We start from the raw sequence: 21031 nt of genomic DNA on the forward strand, positions 1-21031 counted from the left end.
CTCGGGCAAAGCGGTCGTGGAAGCTCGGGCGACTTCGTAGTGTGAAACGAGGTACGTTGCAGCGCTTGCGCGGATCGGCAGCGATCGTGGAAGCTCGGGCGACTTCGTAGTGTGAAACGAAGTTTGTTGCAGCGCCTGCGCGGATCGGCAGCGATCGTGGAAGCTCGGGCAAAGCGGTCGTGGAAGCTCGGGCGACTTCGTAGTGTGAAACGAAGTTCGTTGTATGAATCATGAAATAAAGTTCGTTGTGTGAAGCGTTCGCTGTGCGAGGCACCACTGTATATATATATATATATATATATATATACACACACACACACATATATATATACTATTTAAGTACCTTGTTTGTGATTTTCCACTTGCTTGAGTAAACCAATATATCATATCTGGAGCGAGTGCTTATTGCATGAGTATACAGGTAATTTTCATCCTTTTGCTTTGAATTAAGAAGGGAAAGGGCTACTTTTGTTGGCAAACCAAGTAGATTTGGATATGGGGCATTAACTGTCCAGGCAGAATATGCTGATATTTTTTGATCAGTCTGTAGCATATGCAGTGGTCTCCGCTTTAAAAGGTAACACCATGTAAAACTTGTTGATGTTTTTAAGCTCGGGAATGAGAGCCTTTGCATATCGCCTGCATTTACCACAGATAACGAAGGCCCAAGTTTAATTTGACCTTGTACGTTACTTTGTTTGTTGAGGTTGGCATACACTGGTGATCTCTGTTCTTGATTAGTACTAGAGGCCTTCAATAGGGAAGTTTGAGCATTCAATGGTTGTGGCTCTGGTGATTTTATGACTGTCGACGCAAAAGGTTTTATGTTCTCAGATTCTGATGCCCGTATTATGCTCTGTGGAACTGCAGGCTTCAAACTTTCACCAATCACCTTACAGTTTTTTCCAAATTCTGGGACAATATCTTGATCTAGACTTTCGACTGGCTCTGTGGTACAAAGTTGACGCACCAAAACGTGTTTCTTTTGCTTATTTGGTTCACCAGCTTTGATATTTAGTAAGTGTTCTGCTTGAACATCATCAGTACATGCAGCCCCACTTTCATCTTTCACACGCTTTTGATGCTTCTCCATAGCAATATCTAAACTATTGGCTGGTGAAAGCATGCGCTTGCTTGAAGCACTCGCTTCTTGTTGAGGAAGAAGTCCACCAAGTGGTACCTTCTGTATGAAATCTAAAGGTTCTGAATGTCTGCTTTCAGTTTCAGGAAACATATTTTCACTAACAACGGTTTTTTCAGGGGTTGGCATTGCCATTTGATTTTTGTCATTTGATTTTTGTATCTGTATTTTATCTTTAGATATTGACACTGGTGCATTATTTACTTTGGAAACAGGTTGATTTATTTGATCCTGGGTTACTAAAATCTGAGGCAAGGTTTTAACGCCTGGAAAGCCATGGACAGGTACCACAAAAGGTGTTATCTGCTGTATTTGACCACTAGAATTACTATGTAGCTTGTTTTTAAACTGAGGCTCTGTATGTAGACCTGGCACATTGTGTATTAATTGAGTAGGTATGTTTAATGAAGCACTATTCTGTTCCATACTATTTTGATCTAGAAGAGTTCTAGTTGGTGAAGTACTTATCAATTCATTTGAAGAGTATGACTGACTTTGTAGTGATTTAATTTGAAGCTGATACTTAGGGGTAAAATAATTTTCCTTTTCAGAAGTAATAGAGCTTTTATCTTGTTCTTCTCCTTGGGCTAGTACTTTAACAAAAGTCTTTGAGTTGCAATGTGACTGTAGCTCCTGACACAGGTTTATTAAACTAGAACATGAAGGTTGCTCAACAGAAGATAAATTTGAAGAATGGGTTACTAATTGTGAGTCAAGTAAAGTGCTGGAATACATAGGAAGATGTTGAGAACTTGAAAGAAGTCCATCTGAAGATCTACAAGATGTTTTCAACCTAGGAAATGGCAAACTAGACAGGTCTGATATATGAGTATTCTTAAATAAACAGGCAGAATTAATCTTACGGTTGTTTTCTGGTACTATATTTAAAGATATTTGTCTTACAAAAGGACCCCTTCTCCTTTCCAACAAAGGCACATGTCCAGAAATTTCTGTGCAAAGTGTAGGTTTTGGAGTTAGTACATCAGAGGTTGACATGCAGTCTGTTGGAGACATACCTCCACAATCTAAAGATTTACTTCTGCAATCTGCAATTTCCATGGAGGGATGTGTACAGTTTATTTGTTCTGATGCAGCACGTCTCATTTCTCTGGACATACCAAGGGAATTTGAGCTACTAGGAATCATGAGGAACTCGGATGATTTGATAATACTATCTACATAGGAAATACTCTCAGTCTTAGAAATTTCATCTTTGTCAAATAAAGCAGAGATACTAGAGGCACGAGACAAGCTGCTTTCCTGACTTAAACTTCTTGAAATTGTAGAGTCAAAGCTAGACTCAGCAGATGAATGCTCAATCTCAGCTAAACGAATTCTTTTCTTCTTTGGTGGAAGTTTTTCTGTTGGCAAGTTTGACAGACTTTCACTGCGTTGAGGCCAATTAAACCTTTCTGCTATTTCTTGATCATTTCCTTGGTTTTCTAGGTCTCTGTCTGGCTCTACCGTAACCAGAATCTCAGGCACTTGGATATTATGCTGACGCACAAGTCTTGATTGGTGTACTGGTCCACTTCTTTCATTAGAAACCACTGTCTGAATTTCCTTTACTTCCAAGTGGGATTCTTCAGGTCGAACTGTTTGCCGACACTGAGAATGCTCTTCTTCTTGAATCACTCCAGCTGTATTCAAGGGCTGAGGTTTAGAAATCTTATGGATGTCCTGGAAAGAGACTGGTGATTTTCTTTCAAAAGATTCTGATTTCTCAAATGAGTTGGGTCTGCTTAATGAATTGGTGTGCTGAATTACTGAAATTTCAGATCCTTGTCTTTTCATTTCTTTTTCTTGAGCAACTGAATTTATTTTTTCTAAAATAGGAGGCAGTTTCAATTCTGTACTGTGCCCAGAATCCACCTCCGTGCCTCTTGATACCAACTCAATTTGTGAACTTTGCAAGGGTATACCACCAGTTTGCTGTGGGTTGAGTTTTGAAACATTGTGGTTTGATAGATTTGCAGCACTTCCTAGAACATTTTGGATTTGTGCTCCTGCCACATTTTCTGAAAATACACAGTTCTCATTTTGTTGAGGTTCATCATCATCTCCAACACTTTTCATCTTCCTTCTTTTTCTTATTTGTGGAGACTGCTCCAAGACTCCAGTAGACCCAGCAACTCGATAGTGCAGGACTTGATGCTGTGTACTGTTGAGTACCACATTATGGTCTGGTTCTCGTGCAGCTGCTTTGGTTTTGGGTCCATGTAGTTCAGAACAGTAAAATTTTTTATGATTTTCAAAATTTTCTAGTTTCCTGTATCTATTTCTACAAGTTTCACATTCAAACATTGTTCCTCGTCCTTGAGGCAATCTTTTCATTTTTTCTGAAGTTGATCCTTGTGCAAAAGACTTGCTCCTAGGCAAAGAAACTTCTGTAAATGCATTACCACCATGATAGCTTTCATCTACAGAATGTGCTGATCCAAGACTATGTCTGTCATTAGATGGAGAGTCTTCTATCGCAGTCTGTCTAACAAGAGTACGAGGATGTCCAACATGGTGAAGAGATGCAGTTTGTGTAGAAACAAAAACATCATCATAAAAGGAGCCTATTTTATCATCAAATGACTGGCTTTCTCGAAGTGTGTGAGGAGGTATTGTATTTGTGGGTACAACAGAATAACCTGTGGTAGGCATAGAATTACTTCTGGTTATAGGTAAACAATCAAGTGAAGGTACAGACAGTAAAAAAACTTGCTTTGATTTATCAATTGGTGTGAATGGAGACTTTGGTATATCAGAGCTTGAGCTTGTTCTTCTACTTAAGGGTTTTAAATCAAATTGGAAGGAGTCCTTAAATATGTATGATTTTGGAGAGTCTATACTACCTCGTCGTGAAAGGGATATTCTTCGTGGTTTCACACTATCTAATTGCTTGTCATCTACTACAGCTTCATTATCAGAAATTAACTTTGAGATGCGTTCTTCAAGGGTTTTGGTTCCCAAAGGTGGGCGCATTATGCCAGAAGGAATTAATGATTTCTCTGCACAAATTGCATGTACAACAGATGCTATAGCTGTACTTGTCTCAGACACAGAAACTGTATTTTTACCAAAATCTTTTTCACACATGGATAGTACCTTTACAAAGGAAGCTTGTTGGCACAATGTTTGTTCTGCACTTTCAGAACGAGAAAAGTAACCAGAGTCTGTACTTCCCAAACTTCGAGGACTCAGCAGGTATTTTCCTTGCTGATCCTGGGAGTAATCAGTAGCCTGTTGCCTTTGCAGCTGTGCATGAACTGTTATCACATGATCCCCTTGCTTTTCCTTTAGCTGAGTCATTTCTTCTTTCGGATGGTACTTGAGATCAGCTTCTTTCAATGAGATCATAGATGTCAAATTTGATTTCTCATTGGACACGTTAAAATCCCCTTGCTTCTGTACAATGTCATGCTCAGAAGCAGAATCTATCATTTTTGGACTATCATCCTTTAATGATGGAACGTTCACAGGGTAAACTACAACTTGGGGTAATGTTGACATTGTCAATTCTGAGCAAGTTTCCTGCAAGGAAGAGTCACATATTATACTGTCTATATGTCCTGAAGAAATGGAGCTTAACTTCTGCAATGCTGATTCAGAAAGTGGTATATTCAGATTTTTCAATGTTTCTGACTCTAAAAAACTTTGCTCATCTTGTCTTTCTTCACTTGTGTATTCATCATCACTTTCACCACTTTCATCTGCATCACAATGAATACAAAGTGATTTTTCTGATTCTTGATCACCAGAATGTGGTCTTAAAACAAGTCCCAATTTGATAGCATGCGCATGGGATTTTTTGTGCTTGTACAGATTACTTTTTGTCTTAAATGAAAACCCACATGTCACACAAGGGTATGGCCGCTCTCCAGTATGGGAGCGTATGTGTTTCAGAAGAACGCTTGGTTTTGCACAAGCCCTATTGCAATATTCACAAATGTACTTTCCTTGCTTTTTAGGCTTCTGATCTTTCAAAAGAAGATTACACATTTGTTCTCCACCTTGGTTAATGAGTGATGCTGCATGGGTTATATTATACATCGGAGGTGGAGGCAATTGCATGGTATTGGTTGAGCTAATTGATACATTTGGAGATATATTTGCTGTAAGTTGGTTTTGTGGAAGAACTTGAGTTAAATTAGAGGATGCAGTACTAATTATGGAAGAGGTCACACATATATTATATATTTGCTGAATTTTGCTGGTATCTGGATATTGTTGATGTACTCTCGATCTAATACTAGGACTTAAAGCAATTTGCTGGTTCTGATGTCGAGTGTGAGGAACAGATTGTTCTTGGTGGCTATATGAATGACATGCTGAGTGACTGTGAGCTTGTTCACGCCTTGCCAGTGTTGATACCTGTACATTATGATCAGTACAAGGGAAGTTTTGAGGTCCAACAGCAAATTCTTGCTGGGAGAAAGAAGTATTATTTTGGACACTTTTTGTACTAGATGTAAAATTGTAAGATGGTCCTAGAGTTTCATTTGGTCTCTGTTTTTCTACTTGTACCCCACAAGGAGGGCATTTCTTTCTCAAGGTGTTTAGTTCTGGTTCCATAACTTTTAATAAGACATCAAATGCTGTACTTGTACACGAGGAAGAATTTTTGTCATCAACAAAGATTCCACTACTAGCAGTCTTGTTTTTATTTGACAAAGTAGAAACACACTTTTCTTGCAAAGTCATTTTGCTACCAGCATCACAGTTTCCACCTTTACAGAATTTCAAGGACTGATGCAACAACAAGACCCTTTTTGCTTGCACTGGTGTTCCAGATTTGACAGTTCCAACAGTCAATTCAGTCTTACTTTCTTTTCCATTTTGTTCAGCATGATGATCACCATTTTGTACAGCCAAATCATTCAGATTCTTTGAGCATTCAGAAGTATTAGGATGTGAATATGGAGAGGAAGGTTCCTTTAGGCAATGCCTAAGTTTTGTCCTGGATGGATTTCTCAACGGAGATTTTGGTATTTTTTTCATATAATTTCCAGTTACTATCTTTTTCCGTTTCACACCTTTAACAGTATCTAGAGCTCCTGTATTACCAGCCTCGATGACTTCTGTAAGAAAAAAAAAACAGAATAAGGTGCATTTAGAGATGTACAAAATAAATATTGGAAATTCACTCTAAATATTTGAAAAATCCGCCTAGCCAAAAAAATTCTGTTTATCAAGTTGCAAACAAGTGTTAGTCCAGGGAAATTAAACAAAGATCATTTATTTGAAATAAATAGAATAAATTATGTTGACATCATTAGGGGGAGGGAATTTCCTATGTAAAAGAATTGCATAAAGAAACAAATCCTATAGCATTTTAGCAAGTAATTTAAATGCTAGCTAGGAACTATAACAGTTTTAGCTCAAGAAAATGAAAGTTATTTTCCAACTGGAAAGTAAACCATAAATAAATTTAGTGGAACAAGAAATTTATTTCTGTGAAACAGCATCATCTACCTATGCCCACTGTTACATACTCTTATTTCAGAACATCAACTACTGCACTGCAGAGTAGCATAAGTGAAGTTATAGATATAATGAATAAATCAATTACATTAGATGACTTCCCATGTTATAACAGAATCAAGTTATACTTTAAGGCTAAATTATCTTTGGCTTATTTTTCAGAGCACTAAGGGAACCTTTTACTAAAGGGTATTAAGCCTATTTGCATGCAATAACCCATGCCATTGAACTAAACTAAACTTTAACCTTAAGCTTATATATCGCAAAGTTAGACAAGTTCCTGCTGAATAGGAATGTGCGCTGGTAGGGCTAGTCTCAGTTAGGGTGCTAGTCTTTGACCAGAGGGCCGCCGCGTGAGCGGACTGCTGGGCGTGAAGGACCACTGGTCTGACCCAGCAGCGGCACTTCTTATGTTCTTATCTTCTCCATAAATATAGAGTTATGAGTAAAGTGGGCTTTTCTGTGTTATCCAGTTAGCGCATTATGATTAGTGAATGCTAACTGGGTAATTAAGATCACCCCTACATAGGAAGCGGTAAGTGATCCCATGTTAGTATTTTTGCAGGTACTGCGCACTAATGGTAGTAATAATGCATGAACTGTAAATGAAAAAGAGATCCCAAAAAGTGCCATGGCTAAATATAGGCTTAGGGACAGATTCTATAAACAACATCTAAATGTGCCTACGTTGTAGGTGCCGCTTGACACAGTTGTCAATCAACCGCTAGGTGCTGCTTATAGAATCATGCTTAGGCACCACTAGATGACCCAGAGGTAGGTACCGGTATATTAGGCCAGGTTTTACCAGTGCCTAAGTCAACCACGCCTATTCTCCGCCCCTAATCATGCCTTCTTTTCAGGTAGGCATTGTTAGGCGTTGGAAGGTACTTCCACTTAGGCGTTGCTAGGAGTCCTAACAGTTTGGCGCCAAACTCTTAAATGTTTTTTTTTTTTTAAATTGGTAGAAAACTGGCATGGTCAATTATCACACCTATTAAGCCAATTTAAAAAACGTTAGACGTTGCTAGGCATCCACAATTAGGACACATAGTGGCACCTAATGTAAGTGCCGTTTATAGAATCTGGCCCTTAGTGTGTTAAGTCCCAAGTTAAAATGCATTAAGCCCAAAGTTTATCGCATCTTAGAAATAAGAACCCCTTTTGCGATAAAGCCTTTCAATAAATCTAGCCTGTAATGTTTTCTTTAATTTAGGAGTGCAGTTTCTAATCTGCATTAAGGGAATAAAACAAATGATCTGTTTCTTAAAATATGTTAAACAGCAAAACTGTGCACCATTTTGCCAACATCCTGTTAATTTAAGTTACTGCAGACTGCATAATCATGTGAAGCAAAGCATGCAAAACACATCAGTATCATGCAAATTAACTAATGCAGCATGTGATGAATTTCACAAGCTACATTTTCTTGAGAAATAATGCCTGGTCAAAGCTGGCTTATGTTTGCCTGCCTAGGAGCATGAGGCACTAATATGCAGTCTGATTGTTCCCATTTTAAAGGAAATAATATATTTGTAATGGACCACCTCCTGCTCCAAGTCAAGACCTTCAACCCTGCCAGAAGATTCCCCCAGATGTTAATCTGTGCATTCTCTTCCCCTTACTCCCTCCCACTGAAGAAGACTCCCTTCCCCAAAGATCCCTGTAATAGGTGTTTGGAACTGTTCCACCAAGCCTGGCTTCTTCTACTGCAAATGGCAAAGGAAGGCAACCGTTAAAGTCGCACTGCCTTAAGGGATCTCATGTGGGCCTAGGACCATGATACAACCTCCAGAGTAGCTAACATGGAACCTAGGAGCTCTAAGTAATCTCATATCCATGGGGGCACCAAAACACACAACCAGTATTTCTGATCCTGCAACTTGTGCATCTGCCTCTCTGTAAGGAATCCTACTTCCCATGTCATCTTGAACATAACCCTTAAGTACTCCAAGTTCTAGGTCATGAGTCAAATGACTCTTGGTAAAATTCATGACCCACTCCAGCTGTTCTAGAAACTAGAGCTCATAGGCTTTGACTAATCTGGACATGGTTTTCAAATCAGCTCTTATTAGCCAGTCATCAAGATAAGAATGGACCTGAAATCCCTAGTTATGAAGCTGGGCCACCACCTTGGAAAACATGTGTGGGGCTGTCACAAAGCCAAAGGGCAGTACTCAAAACTGGAAGTGTCTGCCCAGGACACAGAAGCGCAGAAATTATTTGTGACCGGCTCTGATGGAAATGTGAAGGGTAGACCTCTGCTAAGTCCAGGGAAGTTTAGAAATTTGCCTAGATAGATCAATGTGATGACTCAGAGCACATCTCCATGCGGAAGCAAAGGATCCTGAGCTCTCAAACTCTCAGCACTTTCTTATTATGACAAAATACTTCAATGGTCACCTTGGTCCAATGAGAAATAAATAATTTTGAAGCTTCCAGCCCTTCATGCATGCCATGGAATAGCAAAAACAATTATCCAGGATGTGGGAGGAACTAGTTTTGGGACTGGCTCCTAGATTCAGTGAAAATATGTTGAGGACCATTTTAAATACACTGTTCTTCAAAATTATAATCCTGCAAGCTATTTATCAATTTTTATTTTATTTGTTCAATTTTCTATACCATTCTCCTGGGAGGGGGTTGAGGTCAGAATGATGTATACGAATTTATTCAGGTACTCAAGCATTTTCCCTCTCTGTCCTGGCAGGCTCACAATCTATCTAATATACCTGGGGCAATTAAGTGACTTGCCCAGGGTCACAAGGAGCAGCATTGGTTTGAACCCACAACCTCAGGGTGCTGAGGCTGTAGATTGAATCACTGTGCCACGCTCTCCCCTTTTAGGGAGTTTACACTAGGAGAGTGCTTATCCTTCAGGAATTATTAGTTCAGGATGTGAAGTCAAGTATGGGCCAGAGGAAGCCTCCCTTTTCTGGGACCATAAAATAGATGGGAGTAGTAACTCTGCCCTCCTCTGGGTCTCATGACCCTCTACAAAGACTAAGCTTAGAAGCTGAATCACTGAACAGCTAAAGCCATCTTTTGGCCACTGCCATGGAGGCTACACACTGTGAAGACACATAACCAAGTCAGAGAATGTACCAGGAGGATCAGCCCTAACTCCAACCTTGTCAACTCAGGGGACTCTGGGTGCTGCTGTATAGCTTGGGCCTTAGAATTCTCATAAATGGCTGCCTGCATCTCTGACGCTAAGTAGTAGAAGGTTTGCTTAAAAGCTACTCCACCATCTTCTAATGCAAGTCTTTAAGGGCCAAGCCCTTTTCCACAGGAATGGTGGTTTTCTTAATCATGACTGTGACTAGAGCACCAACTCCTGGCACCCACCAGTACCTTCTCCAGAGGGAGAGAACAGAGCCTTTTCAACAGCTTGAATCTGAAGAGCCCTATCCAGGAGCAACCATTCTGCCAGCATCATCCATGAAAACCTTTTGAAGTGGGGAGGCCTTAGGAGATCCCCAAAATCCTCCAAAATAGGGTCCCCTTTCTCTGGCTCTGCTACCAACAGTGAGGTCATACACAGCACTTCTGAGACATGGTAACGTCTACCACCAAAACAGCCAGATCACTGGAGAATGTTTTTCCTTTGAAGAAGTTTGAAGTCTAGACCTGGACCTCCCATGGAAGAGTTTGACAGGTTTCCCTATCCCAGAAATGTCAAACTCTGGCCCGAGGTGTAGTAAAATTTGGCCTGCCAGACAATTAAAAAACTTAACTTAAGTTGGCTTGCCGGCAGACAGAGTGCGATTTGGGAAGTGCTGCAGTGCCTCCCGCTCTTACCTTTCGCTAATTTTGGCAGCCTGCAGAGAGGATCGCCGTAGTGATCCTTGCAGGCTGCCATTGTCCTGAGCACTACGTTCCCTCTGCCGCGATCCTGCCCCTAATGTCAGAAAAGGGTCTAGATCGCAGCAGAGGGAAAATGCTTGAGTACCTGATTGTAAAACCGCTTAGAAAACCTTGATAGGCGGTATATAAAATCCTAATAAACTTAAACTTCTCCTATGTCTGTTGGTGAAAGAGAAAAGGTCTGTTATATATTTAGGGGCTAACCCGTAAAGTACCTTGAAGCAAAAACAACCAAACTTGAACTTCACACATGCCTCCATTGGCAGCCAGTATAGAAGTCGATAGGAAAGTGTTACATGATCAAACTTCTTCAGTCCACAAAGTAGCCTAACTGCTGCATTTTGCACCAGTTGCAATCGCCGCATGTTCTTCTGGGAGAGTACCAAGTAGGCGATGTTACAATAATCGAGTTGACTCAGTATGAGGGATTGTACCAGAATTCTAAATGATGAAAAGTAAGCTCTGATGGACCGAAGCTTCCAGAGGGTGAGAAAGATCTTTCTAATCAAGGAGTCTACCTGGTCTTTCATGGTCAGACTCTGGTCCAGTGTTACTCCCAATATCTTCATAGTGGGTTGAATGGAATGACTAAGGTTATTAATGCACAGTGATGCTTTAGTGTCAAGTGGGTGTGGCGATGCTATAAAAAATTTTGTTTTCTCTGGGTTTAGCTTTAGTCTGAACTCAGTCATCCATTGCTCCATCCGATTTAGTACTTCTGTTGCTTTGGGGGTGATTTCTAAGATAGAGGAATTGTATGGGATAATTATCGTGAAATCATCAGCGTGGCTAAATAGTTTTATCCCCAGCTGGGATAGTTATGCACCCAATGAAAAGATCTAACCCTTAATATAATTGAGAAAACATCTAACCCGTACATGGACCTTTTAGCTTGCCAACTCTCAAGCACCACACTAAAAGACACACTAAACTGCATGCTCTGCTACATAGCGCCGGGAAACTGGTCTTTAGCAAGAACCGAAGTGGAAGACTTCATATACCAAAACTCACTAATAGCAACCTACAACCTACTCCTAGGAGACCTAAATCTACACCTAGATGGTCAATCATCCAAACAAGTAGACAACTTTCTCTCATTTCTCAAAGCCTTATCCTTCCAAATGCTAAATCCACAAACAACTCATGAAAAAGGCCACCAACTTGATTTTGCAGCCTTCATGACCCACCAACCATCCTTAACAGAAATTCATACATCTAACGGAACATGGTCCAGATCCATCTGGTCAGACCACTACACCTACACTTTCAACATCAACTGGACCAAAAACAAAAAAAAAACTATAACAAAACTCAATAAAGTAACATACACCTCACGCAAACACATCGAACCCTCCATATTCTGGTCTAAAATAGATTAAACTATTCTAGAAAACAACCCCGAGGACTTCATCTTACATTGGGAAAGACTTTGCTCCAACACCCTTGATGATTTAGCCCCACTGCAAACCAAATCCAGACCCAGCAGGAGATCAGATAAATGGTTCGACTCCAAACTGCTACAACTCAAAAGACAATATAAATGACTAGAGAGAAAATGGAGAAAATCGAACTCGGATCATACAAAATCCGCCTGGAAAAAAATCAACAAACAATACAAATCACAATTAAAGGACACAAGAAAAGCACACTACACCAACCTAATAGGCATTGAAACCCAAGACACCAAAAAACTATTCCAAATTCTAAAAACCCTAACACCAAACCCTACCTGACCCCTAACAATACTATCCCCCCTCAGCCACTCTATTAGCAGAACACTTCCAAAATAAAATTACCAATGCAAGAGCTACCTTCAATGACACCTCTACCCATCCTAACAAATTCACAATTCTCCCCATAGATAAAGATTCTATTGCAGCAGATAGAATATGGTCTCAATTCCCCAACATACAATGGCCTGAATTCAACAAATACTACAAAAAAATACAGCCATGCATCCTGTGACCTCAACAACTGTCCACCATATCTCCTAAAAACATCCAGCACAAAATTCTGCGCTCTTCTTCTAAACTGGATACAAATCTCGCTAATAAACGGCCACTACCCTACCAACCTCAGCGAAATCATCATCACCCAGATCCTCAAAGACCCCAAAGGACCGATAGACCAAACAGCCAACTACAGACCCATTGTCTCTATTCCACTCTATGTCAAAATAATAGAAGGACTAGTTGCCAAATTCCTCTCCAATTACCTAGAAAACCATAACATATTCCATCCCACACAATCCGGCTTCAGAAACAACTTCAGCATGGAAACACTACTAGGATCTCTCTTGGACACAGCCAGATAACATCTCAGCACAGGAAAAAAAAAATGATGCTCATACAACTAGACCTTACTGCTGCATTTGACTTGGTGGACGATAACATTCTACTACAAATCCTGGATACAATAGGTATCACAGATAAAGTATACACATGGTTTGAAGGATTCCTTAAATCAAGAACCTATAGAGTAAAATCAAACAAACAAAAATCTGAACCTTGGTCAAACCCCTGCGGAGTTCCCCAAGGATCCCCACTATCCCCGACTCTCTTCAATCTCTATACAGCCTCCCTCAGCTCTCACCTGGACAAACAAGGCATAACCTCCTACAGCTATGCCGATGACATTACCATTCTCATATCCTTCGATCAACCTGAACTCTCCATGACAAACACAATATACCAAACACTAAAATCAATAGCAACCTGGATGAAAAATCACAAACTGAAATTGAACCCAGATAAAACGAAATTCATCCTCCTAGAAAACAACAAAATACCAACCATAACCAACATTGAAATCAACGCAATCAACTACCCCATACAAACCACCCTAAAACTGCTAGGAATAACTATCGACCATGCAACCGCAAATCAATAAAACAATACAAAAGTCATTCTTAGTCATGAGAAACTTAAGACAAGTTCAGAAATTCTTCGAGAAAACTCAATTCCAGCTCATAGTTCAGTCCTTAATAGTAGGCCTACTTGACTACTGTAATATCCTCTACCTCCCATGCCCTACAACCATAACAAAACAACTACAAACTATCCAAAACACAGCACTAAGACTCATCTACTCATTAAAGAAACATGATCACATTACAGAAGCATATCTCCAATTGCACTGGCTTCCGATCCCAGCAAGAATACAATTTAAATTCTACTGCCTACTATTTTAGACTATACGGAGACAGTCCAAACTACTTGAATAACCGCCTCATCCACAACACTGCAACCAGACATAGGAAAACTCACACCCCATTCTCATACCCCCCAATTAAGGAGGTCAAACGGAAAAAACTATATGATGGCCTCCTGGCCACTCAAGCAGCCAAACTAGACAACCAAATCGCCAATCTACTGATGGCATCCCTCGACTTTTAGAAAAGAAATAAAGACCATATTCTTCAAGAAATCTCTGGAAAAAAAGAAATAATACCGCAAGTCTCAAACTCCACCTCTCACTAAAGCCAACTACCCCAAACAAATAACCTTACCTATTTCTTACTCTTTTTGAAAATGACCAATTTTTTTTTTTTTAAGTTCTTGTTGTAATACATCTTGGATAATTATTTTGTAATCCGCCTTGAACTGCAAGGTAATGGCGGAATAGAAATCCCTAATGTAATGTAATGTAATGTAATGTAATGAAGACATATAAACATTGAAGAGCAGAGGGGATAATGGTGACCCCTGTGGCACGCCAGATGAATTGCTCCATGTATCAGAGAGATCGTAATTGAAACTTACTTGGTAGGTACGGGATATGAGGATATCTCAAAACCAGTTTAATACCTCTCCTCTGATTCCAATTGCATCTAGGCATTGTAACAGTTTCCCATGGTCCACCAAGTCAAAGGCAGAGCTCATGTCAAATTGCATTATCAGGGCGTTGAGTGTACATAGTGTGGCTGTAACAAGTGTCGGAAATGGAGGCTGCAGATGTCTCGGGTACTGTGTTGACGATTAGAGGTCGTACATTAAGATTGAAACTCTACGTGGCAAAAACCCGACCGAAATCCAGTGTGTTACGTGAAGTTTCTGGCGAGTTAACAGTGAATCGTAGTACAGTTTCTTGGTGGGCAACTTGTTTTCGGAGTGGTCGTGTGAGCATAGATGATGATGCAAGACCAGGAAGGCTGAAATCAACAACAGATGAACGATGTATGAAACTGATGGCTGATGCTCTTGAACAAGATCGTCATGCGACATGCGTGGAACTTTCTGAAACCACAGGGATTCCACCAACATCAGTATACCGAATTCTGACAAATGATTTAAAAAAAAGAGAAAAATTTCTGTGTGATGGGTCCCCCACTTCTTGACTGCTGAACAGCAGCAGAGATGCCTGAACAATGCAACCGTGCTGAAACAAAGATTCAATGTTGAAGGTCAGGCATTTTTGAATTGCATTGTTGCTATTGATGAAACGTGGGTCAGAGACTTTGAGCCGGAGCTGAAATCACAGTCCAACGCGTGGAGAGCTCCATTTTCCCCACGACCAAAAAAAATTTAAACAAGCTCGAACAAAAGTCAAACAAATTATGGATTTTTGCTTATGATCATGAAGGCATCATCATCACAAAGTTCCATGTGGAAAAAGTGTCACAGCAGTGTATTATTGTGATTTTTTGCAAAAAATGTGCAGAAAAATGCACAAAACCCGACCTCAGTTGCTCTTGGCTGGGCCACTCATTCATCATGACAGCACTCATTTGCACATAGGAAATGTCGTCATTGAAAAACTACGCGAATATGGCTGGGAGTCCACCAAACTTTGACCTTTCTCCAAAGTTGAAACAACCTATGCATGGATATCGTTTTGCATCTCTGGAAGAGCTTTCTTCTGCCGTTACCTGAGTAATTTGGCAACTGAACATAAACGGTGTCTTGGATGGAATAATGAAGCTTCATGGACGTTGGGACTCGGTCACTGCAAAGCAGGGAGACTATATTGAAGGATTGTAAAGAAATACTTGAAAAAAAAACAAACATAAATTAAAAAAATAAAAAATAAAAAAAATTGTGTGCATTATTTATGAAATGACCCTTGTATTTCCAGGGAAGCCTGCATAGAGGCCACCAGTTGGTTTTTTTTGTATTTTTATCTTTATTAAATTTCAATTTTTTATGACAATACAATCATAATGAAAATAAACAGTTTCCAAGATATATCCAATATCATACATTAAGGGCTCCTTTTACTAAAGTGCGCTAGCGGTTTTAGCACGTGCTAGACGCTAATGCCTCCATAGAGCTTGTGTTAGTATTTTCCACGTAGCGTGGGGTTTGCACGTGCTAATCTTTAGCGCACGCTAAAAATGCTAGCGCACCTTAGTAAAAGGAGCCCTAAGTAATATAACAAGGAAATTAAACATATATCCCCCAACTGTTAGTTAGTCCACAATCCTTGAGGGAGGAGTATCAATAAAATCAAAGACTAATTTACACCATCACCTATTTAAAGGAAACAAAAATCAGGCGACCTGAGGTGAGCCCATTATTCCTGGCTATTTACAGGGGTACTTGCAGTTGTCACCTCTTTATCCAAAATAAATCTCAACAACTGTGTAGAATCAAAGAATATATATCTGGCACCCTTGAAATTCACCAAACAGTTGCATGGGAATCTTAATACAAAAGTAGCACCCATTTTTAAAACCTGAGGTCTCAAAAGTAAAAATTGTTTTCTCTTTTTTTGTGTTTGCCTGGAAACATCTGGACACATTCTTATTTTTTGATTCAGAAACAAAACATCTTTATATTTAAAAAAACAACTTTAACAACCACTCTCTATATGAATCTAGAGCTAATTGAACAGAAAGTGTAGCAAACGTTAACTGTTCTGATTCTGACTTCTCTAATATATTTGTCAAATCTAGGACATCTATTGGTAATTCCTGATGATCCTCCGGAGGTTTCTTCTTTCCCAAGGAAATAATAAATTTTTGAAATAGGAGGAAAAGAGTTTTGTGGGACTTTCAGAACCTCTGATAGATATCTCTTAAACATATCCAATGCTGAGGTAGTCATTGATTTTGTAAAATTAATTAATCTCAAATTTTGTCTCCTTGATAAATTTTCCAGGACTTCCATTTTAAAGTTAATATTTCCATTATCTTTTATAAGGAGATGATTTTGTGCTCCTAAGATTTCCAATTTTTTTTCTTGGTCAATTGATTTGTTTTTCTCCAATTTGCCCACTCTTTGTTGTAAAGTCACAGTCTCAGATAATACCCCGGCATAATGTGTGGATGAGGTTTGCATTTGAGTTCTCAGGGAGATTTGTAAAGATGAAATTCCATCCCAAATTGATCACAGGTGGCTTTTCCAAGGGAGTTTGTAAATAATTAATTTTTAAATCTTTAAGTGCCACAGAACCTGTTGGTTTATTCGTTGAAGTAACTTTCCTGGACTCTGCAGGGCAACAGCGATGATAAAGAGGCAGCAGAAACCCTCCGGACTGCTGGATCTTCGTCTTCCTCTTCACAGCTCTCTGAACGAGCTACATAACTCCCCTCGCTTCCCGTGTCCTGCAACACAGTTCGGGGGAGTGGCTGCTCTGGCGTATTTCGCTCTTCTGGCGAAAGAGTAGTCACCTCGAAAGAAATGGCAGGGCTTCCGATATGCCCCCCCACCTCACGCCGAGGACTTTCCGCCCGGTTCTCCTTGGGATCCACGCTGGACGAACGTGTCCATCGGACCAGGCATTAGCTGTGACCGGGTTCCAAAGAGTGAACCCGGGTCTTGGAGTTGCGCTTCACCATAAAAATGGTAAGTGAAAAAAGGCTTGACGGCGTTCAGTGTTCAGCCCAGCAATTTCAGGTTGTCATCTTGGTTAAGCTCCAGTTTTTTGTTTTTTTTTTAAATTCCTGCAGTTCAAGGGCATGAGGAAATTCTCCAGCTGAAAATCCTCTCTCCACTGCTTCTGCCTCAGGCAACTGTTTTCCACCAACTTCTTTCCCAGTGGCTCAGGGAGATGATCTTCTAAAATTTAGAGGGTTGGAGAGGTTGTAACCCTATACTTCTACTAAGACCAAGGGGTCCTTTTATTAAGGTGTGCATTTAGCGCGTGCTAAATCGGTTAGCGTACCTTAATAAAAGGACCCCTAAGTATCTTAATATAAAATTTGGTCCGCGACTTACCCTATATGTTTTAGATTTCAGCCCCTTATGTGATTAAGTTTGACACCCCTGCCCTATCCCCATGAGCCAGGACAAAGCCTCACACTTTAGTGCTTCCCCCCCCCACCCCCCACCCCAGATCCAAGCCATACTGGGATTCCTCCTTCTCTCCTTACTGGGAGAGGGTACCTTCAGTAGCTAGGATTTCCCTTATCAACTTAACCCCATGTTACAGCCAATCTAAGCCTAGGGCCCTGGCCACTCCTGACTCAAGGACTTGGGGTGGGGGGAATGGTCACTTGATGCCTCTAATCCAGCTGGTGGCTGCAACTGCTCTGCTTGCAAAGTAGTCCCATGGCTGAGGCAAAACACTCCTCAGGAACTCTCTAATCCTTTTCTGACCCCACCGCCCCCTCAACCATCACAGCAGCTATACTCAAGTCACTGGATCCCACAGGCAGTGCAGCTCTGGCCAGAAAACATGCCTGCATATATGGCTGGTATGAAGCAGAATGCAATGGCTGCAACCCACCTGAGCTAGACCACCCCATACTCAATGGACTCCTCTTCAACACCGTATCTGCTCCTCTAGGAGTATGATTTGGTTTTATTTACTTTCACTTTCTTTGTCTTGAATTTTATTTCCTTTTTTAAAACTTTATTCCCTTGACAAATAGGGGAATGTTAACTAGGCGGCCAGAATATATCTCCTGTTTTTTATTGATTGCCTAGTGCTGCAGGATAGTCCCAAGCAGAACTTAAACTGGAGTGGGGTAGAAGAGGAGAATGGGGACTCCTCCCCCACCCACATGAAGTTCACCTTAGCAACTGAGCCTGAAGGCACACCAAGGACATGCTCACAGGTGCTGACTTGGAGCTGTGGAACATGAAAATCAGTGCTGTCACTGGATAACACCTGTTATGGTAAGTAGCTGTGCTTTATCCCAGGACAGGCAGGCAGCATATTCTCACATGTGGGTGACCTCCAAGCTAACCAGAATGGAACAGTGGGAGTGGTGGCAATTTAGGAGAATAAATTTTGTAAAACTGCCTCCCCTCTAGAAAAAGAATCCAGACAATAATGAGAGGTATGAACTGAGGACCAAGTGGCAGCTTTGCAGATTTCCTCAATAGGAGTAGATCTAAGGAAAGCTACTGATGCCACCTGGGGAGTCTGGGACAGGTACACGCTGTAGCTCTGGGTCTAGGGAGTGTAAGAGACATGCGAATAATGCTAAAGGTGTCCTAGTTGCTAAAACAGGAATGTCCCCACTGAGACGTAACAAACACACAACATGGAGGGCTATGTACGTCAACGCCCACATTCTGGGAAACAAAATCCTGGAATTAGAAACAGAAATGAGGAATGCCAACCAGGATATGGTGGCAATATTTGAGACCTGGCTCATGGACTCCCACGGGTGGGACATGGTTATACCGGGTTACAACTTGCTTCGCCGGGACAGGGAGGGCAAAATGGGTGGAGGTGTAGCATTATATACTAAAGATGACATTAAGGTCACCAGAATCACAGATATACAGTACACTGGGGAATTCCTTTGGGTAAATTTGGCTAGAGGGAAGGACAAATGCCTGTATCTTGGCGTAGTATACAGACCCCCAAGACATCAGGATGACCTAGATATGGAATTAATCGGAGATATAGAGAATATCACCTTGCGTGGGGACACAGTATTGGTAGGTGACTTCAACATGCCTGATGTGGATTGGGTCACACTTTCCTCTGCTTCCGGCAGCAGCAGGAAGCTATTAAACTCTTTGAATGGAGCAAGACTCAGGCAACTGGTGTTGGAACCAACACGGGATCAGGCAATAATGGACCTGATACTTACCAATGGAGAAAGTGTCACAGAGGTCTCGGTGGGTGACACATTGGCCTCCAGTGACCACAACATGATATGGTTCAATCTCAGGAAAGGCTTCACTAAATCTACCACACTGACCAAGGTCCTTAAATTCAAGGACACAAACTTCAAAGACATGGGAGACTTCGTTCACCAGGTGCTACAAAGCCAAGCAGAAACCGACAACGTGGAAGAAATGTGGTCGACTTTAAAAGCAACCATACAAGAAACAACAAACCGCTATGTTAAATCAGTAAGTAAACGGAGTAGGAACAATAAGCCACAGTGGTTTTCTGCGGAGATCTCGGACCTCATCAAGGAGAAGAAAAAAGCATTCATCTCTTACAAACAATCAGGGAAACAGGACTCTAGAATAGACTATCTGGCCAAGTCAAAAGCCGTCAAAACAGCAGTTAGGGAGGCCAAATTCCGCATGGAAGAGTCTTTAGCAAAGAACATCCAGAAAGGAGATAAATCTTTCTTCAGGTATATCAGTGACAGAAATAAGAACTCAGGCGGGATAGTACGTCTCAGAAAACCAGACAGAGGCTATGTAGAAACGGACTCGGAAAAAGCCCAACTATTAAATGAATACTTCTGCTCAGTCTTCACCCGCGAGGCGCCGGGACTCAGCCCTCAGCTACAGACAAGGATTGAATCAGTTGACCCGTTTAATAATTTCAAGTTTACACCCAGCAGCGTCTACTGCGAGCTGTCAAAAATCAAGGTTAACAAGGCAATGGGGCCTGACAACCTACACCCCAGGGTGCTCAGGGAATTGTGTGATGTCTTGGCAGAGCCGCTGTTCGCACTCTTCAATCTCTCCCTTAGTACAGGTAACGTTCTGTTGGACTGGAAGACGGCTAACGTCATTCCACTCCACAAGAAAGGCTCCAAGATGGAGACAGCAAACTACAGACCAGTGAGTCTCACATCAATAGTGAGCAAACTAATGGAAACTTTAATCAAACGCCAATTGGATACGATCATGAATGAGGAGAATCTACGAATAAGTTTCCGTCAACATGGATTTACTAAGGGGAGATCCTGCCAATCCAACCTGATCAGCTTCTTTGACAGGGTGACGAGGAAGCTAGATGTTGGGGAGTTTCTGGACATCGTTTACCTGGACTTCAGCAAAGCATTCGATAGTGTACCACACCGCAGGTTGCTGAGCAAGATGAGTTCTATGGGATTGGGCGACACATTGACCAAATGGATTGGGAACTGGCTTGGAGGTAGGCTTCAGAGGGTAGTGGTGAACGGCACCCCCTCCGAAATGTCGGAGGTGATAAGTGGAGTGCCGCAGGGCTTCGTCCTGGGCCCGATCCTTTTCATCATCTACATAAGACACTTGGCAGAAGGGCTCCGAGGTAAAATAACATTATTCACCGATGACGCCAAACTAAGCAAAGTAGTGGGCAAAAGCACAACAGACAAAAATTCAATGCCAGACAACATGATGCATGACCTACTTCTACTGGAGCGCTGGTCTAGGTCCTGGCAACTCAGTTTCAATGCCAAAAAATGCAAAGTCATGCACCTGGACAGCC

General features: G+C 41.1%; 1 protein-coding gene across 4 annotated transcripts in view; it reads right to left on the reverse strand.

The window, feature by feature from the left end:
* Positions 1–21031, reverse strand: part of HIVEP1 (HIVEP zinc finger 1) — a 365398-nt gene that overhangs the window by 101864 nt on the left and 242503 nt on the right. For all 4 annotated transcript variants that reach the window (XM_033934667.1, XM_033934663.1, XM_033934665.1 and 1 more), the window contains exon 4: positions 344–6210. In XM_033934667.1, coding sequence (XP_033790558.1) covers positions 344–6210 — 5867 coding nt within the window. The remainder of the gene's footprint in view (positions 1–343; positions 6211–21031) is intronic.

This window comes from Geotrypetes seraphini, chromosome 2 (assembly GCF_902459505.1).
Source record: "Geotrypetes seraphini chromosome 2, aGeoSer1.1, whole genome shotgun sequence".
In the NCBI taxonomy this organism is placed as follows: domain Eukaryota; kingdom Metazoa; phylum Chordata; class Amphibia; order Gymnophiona; family Dermophiidae; genus Geotrypetes; species Geotrypetes seraphini.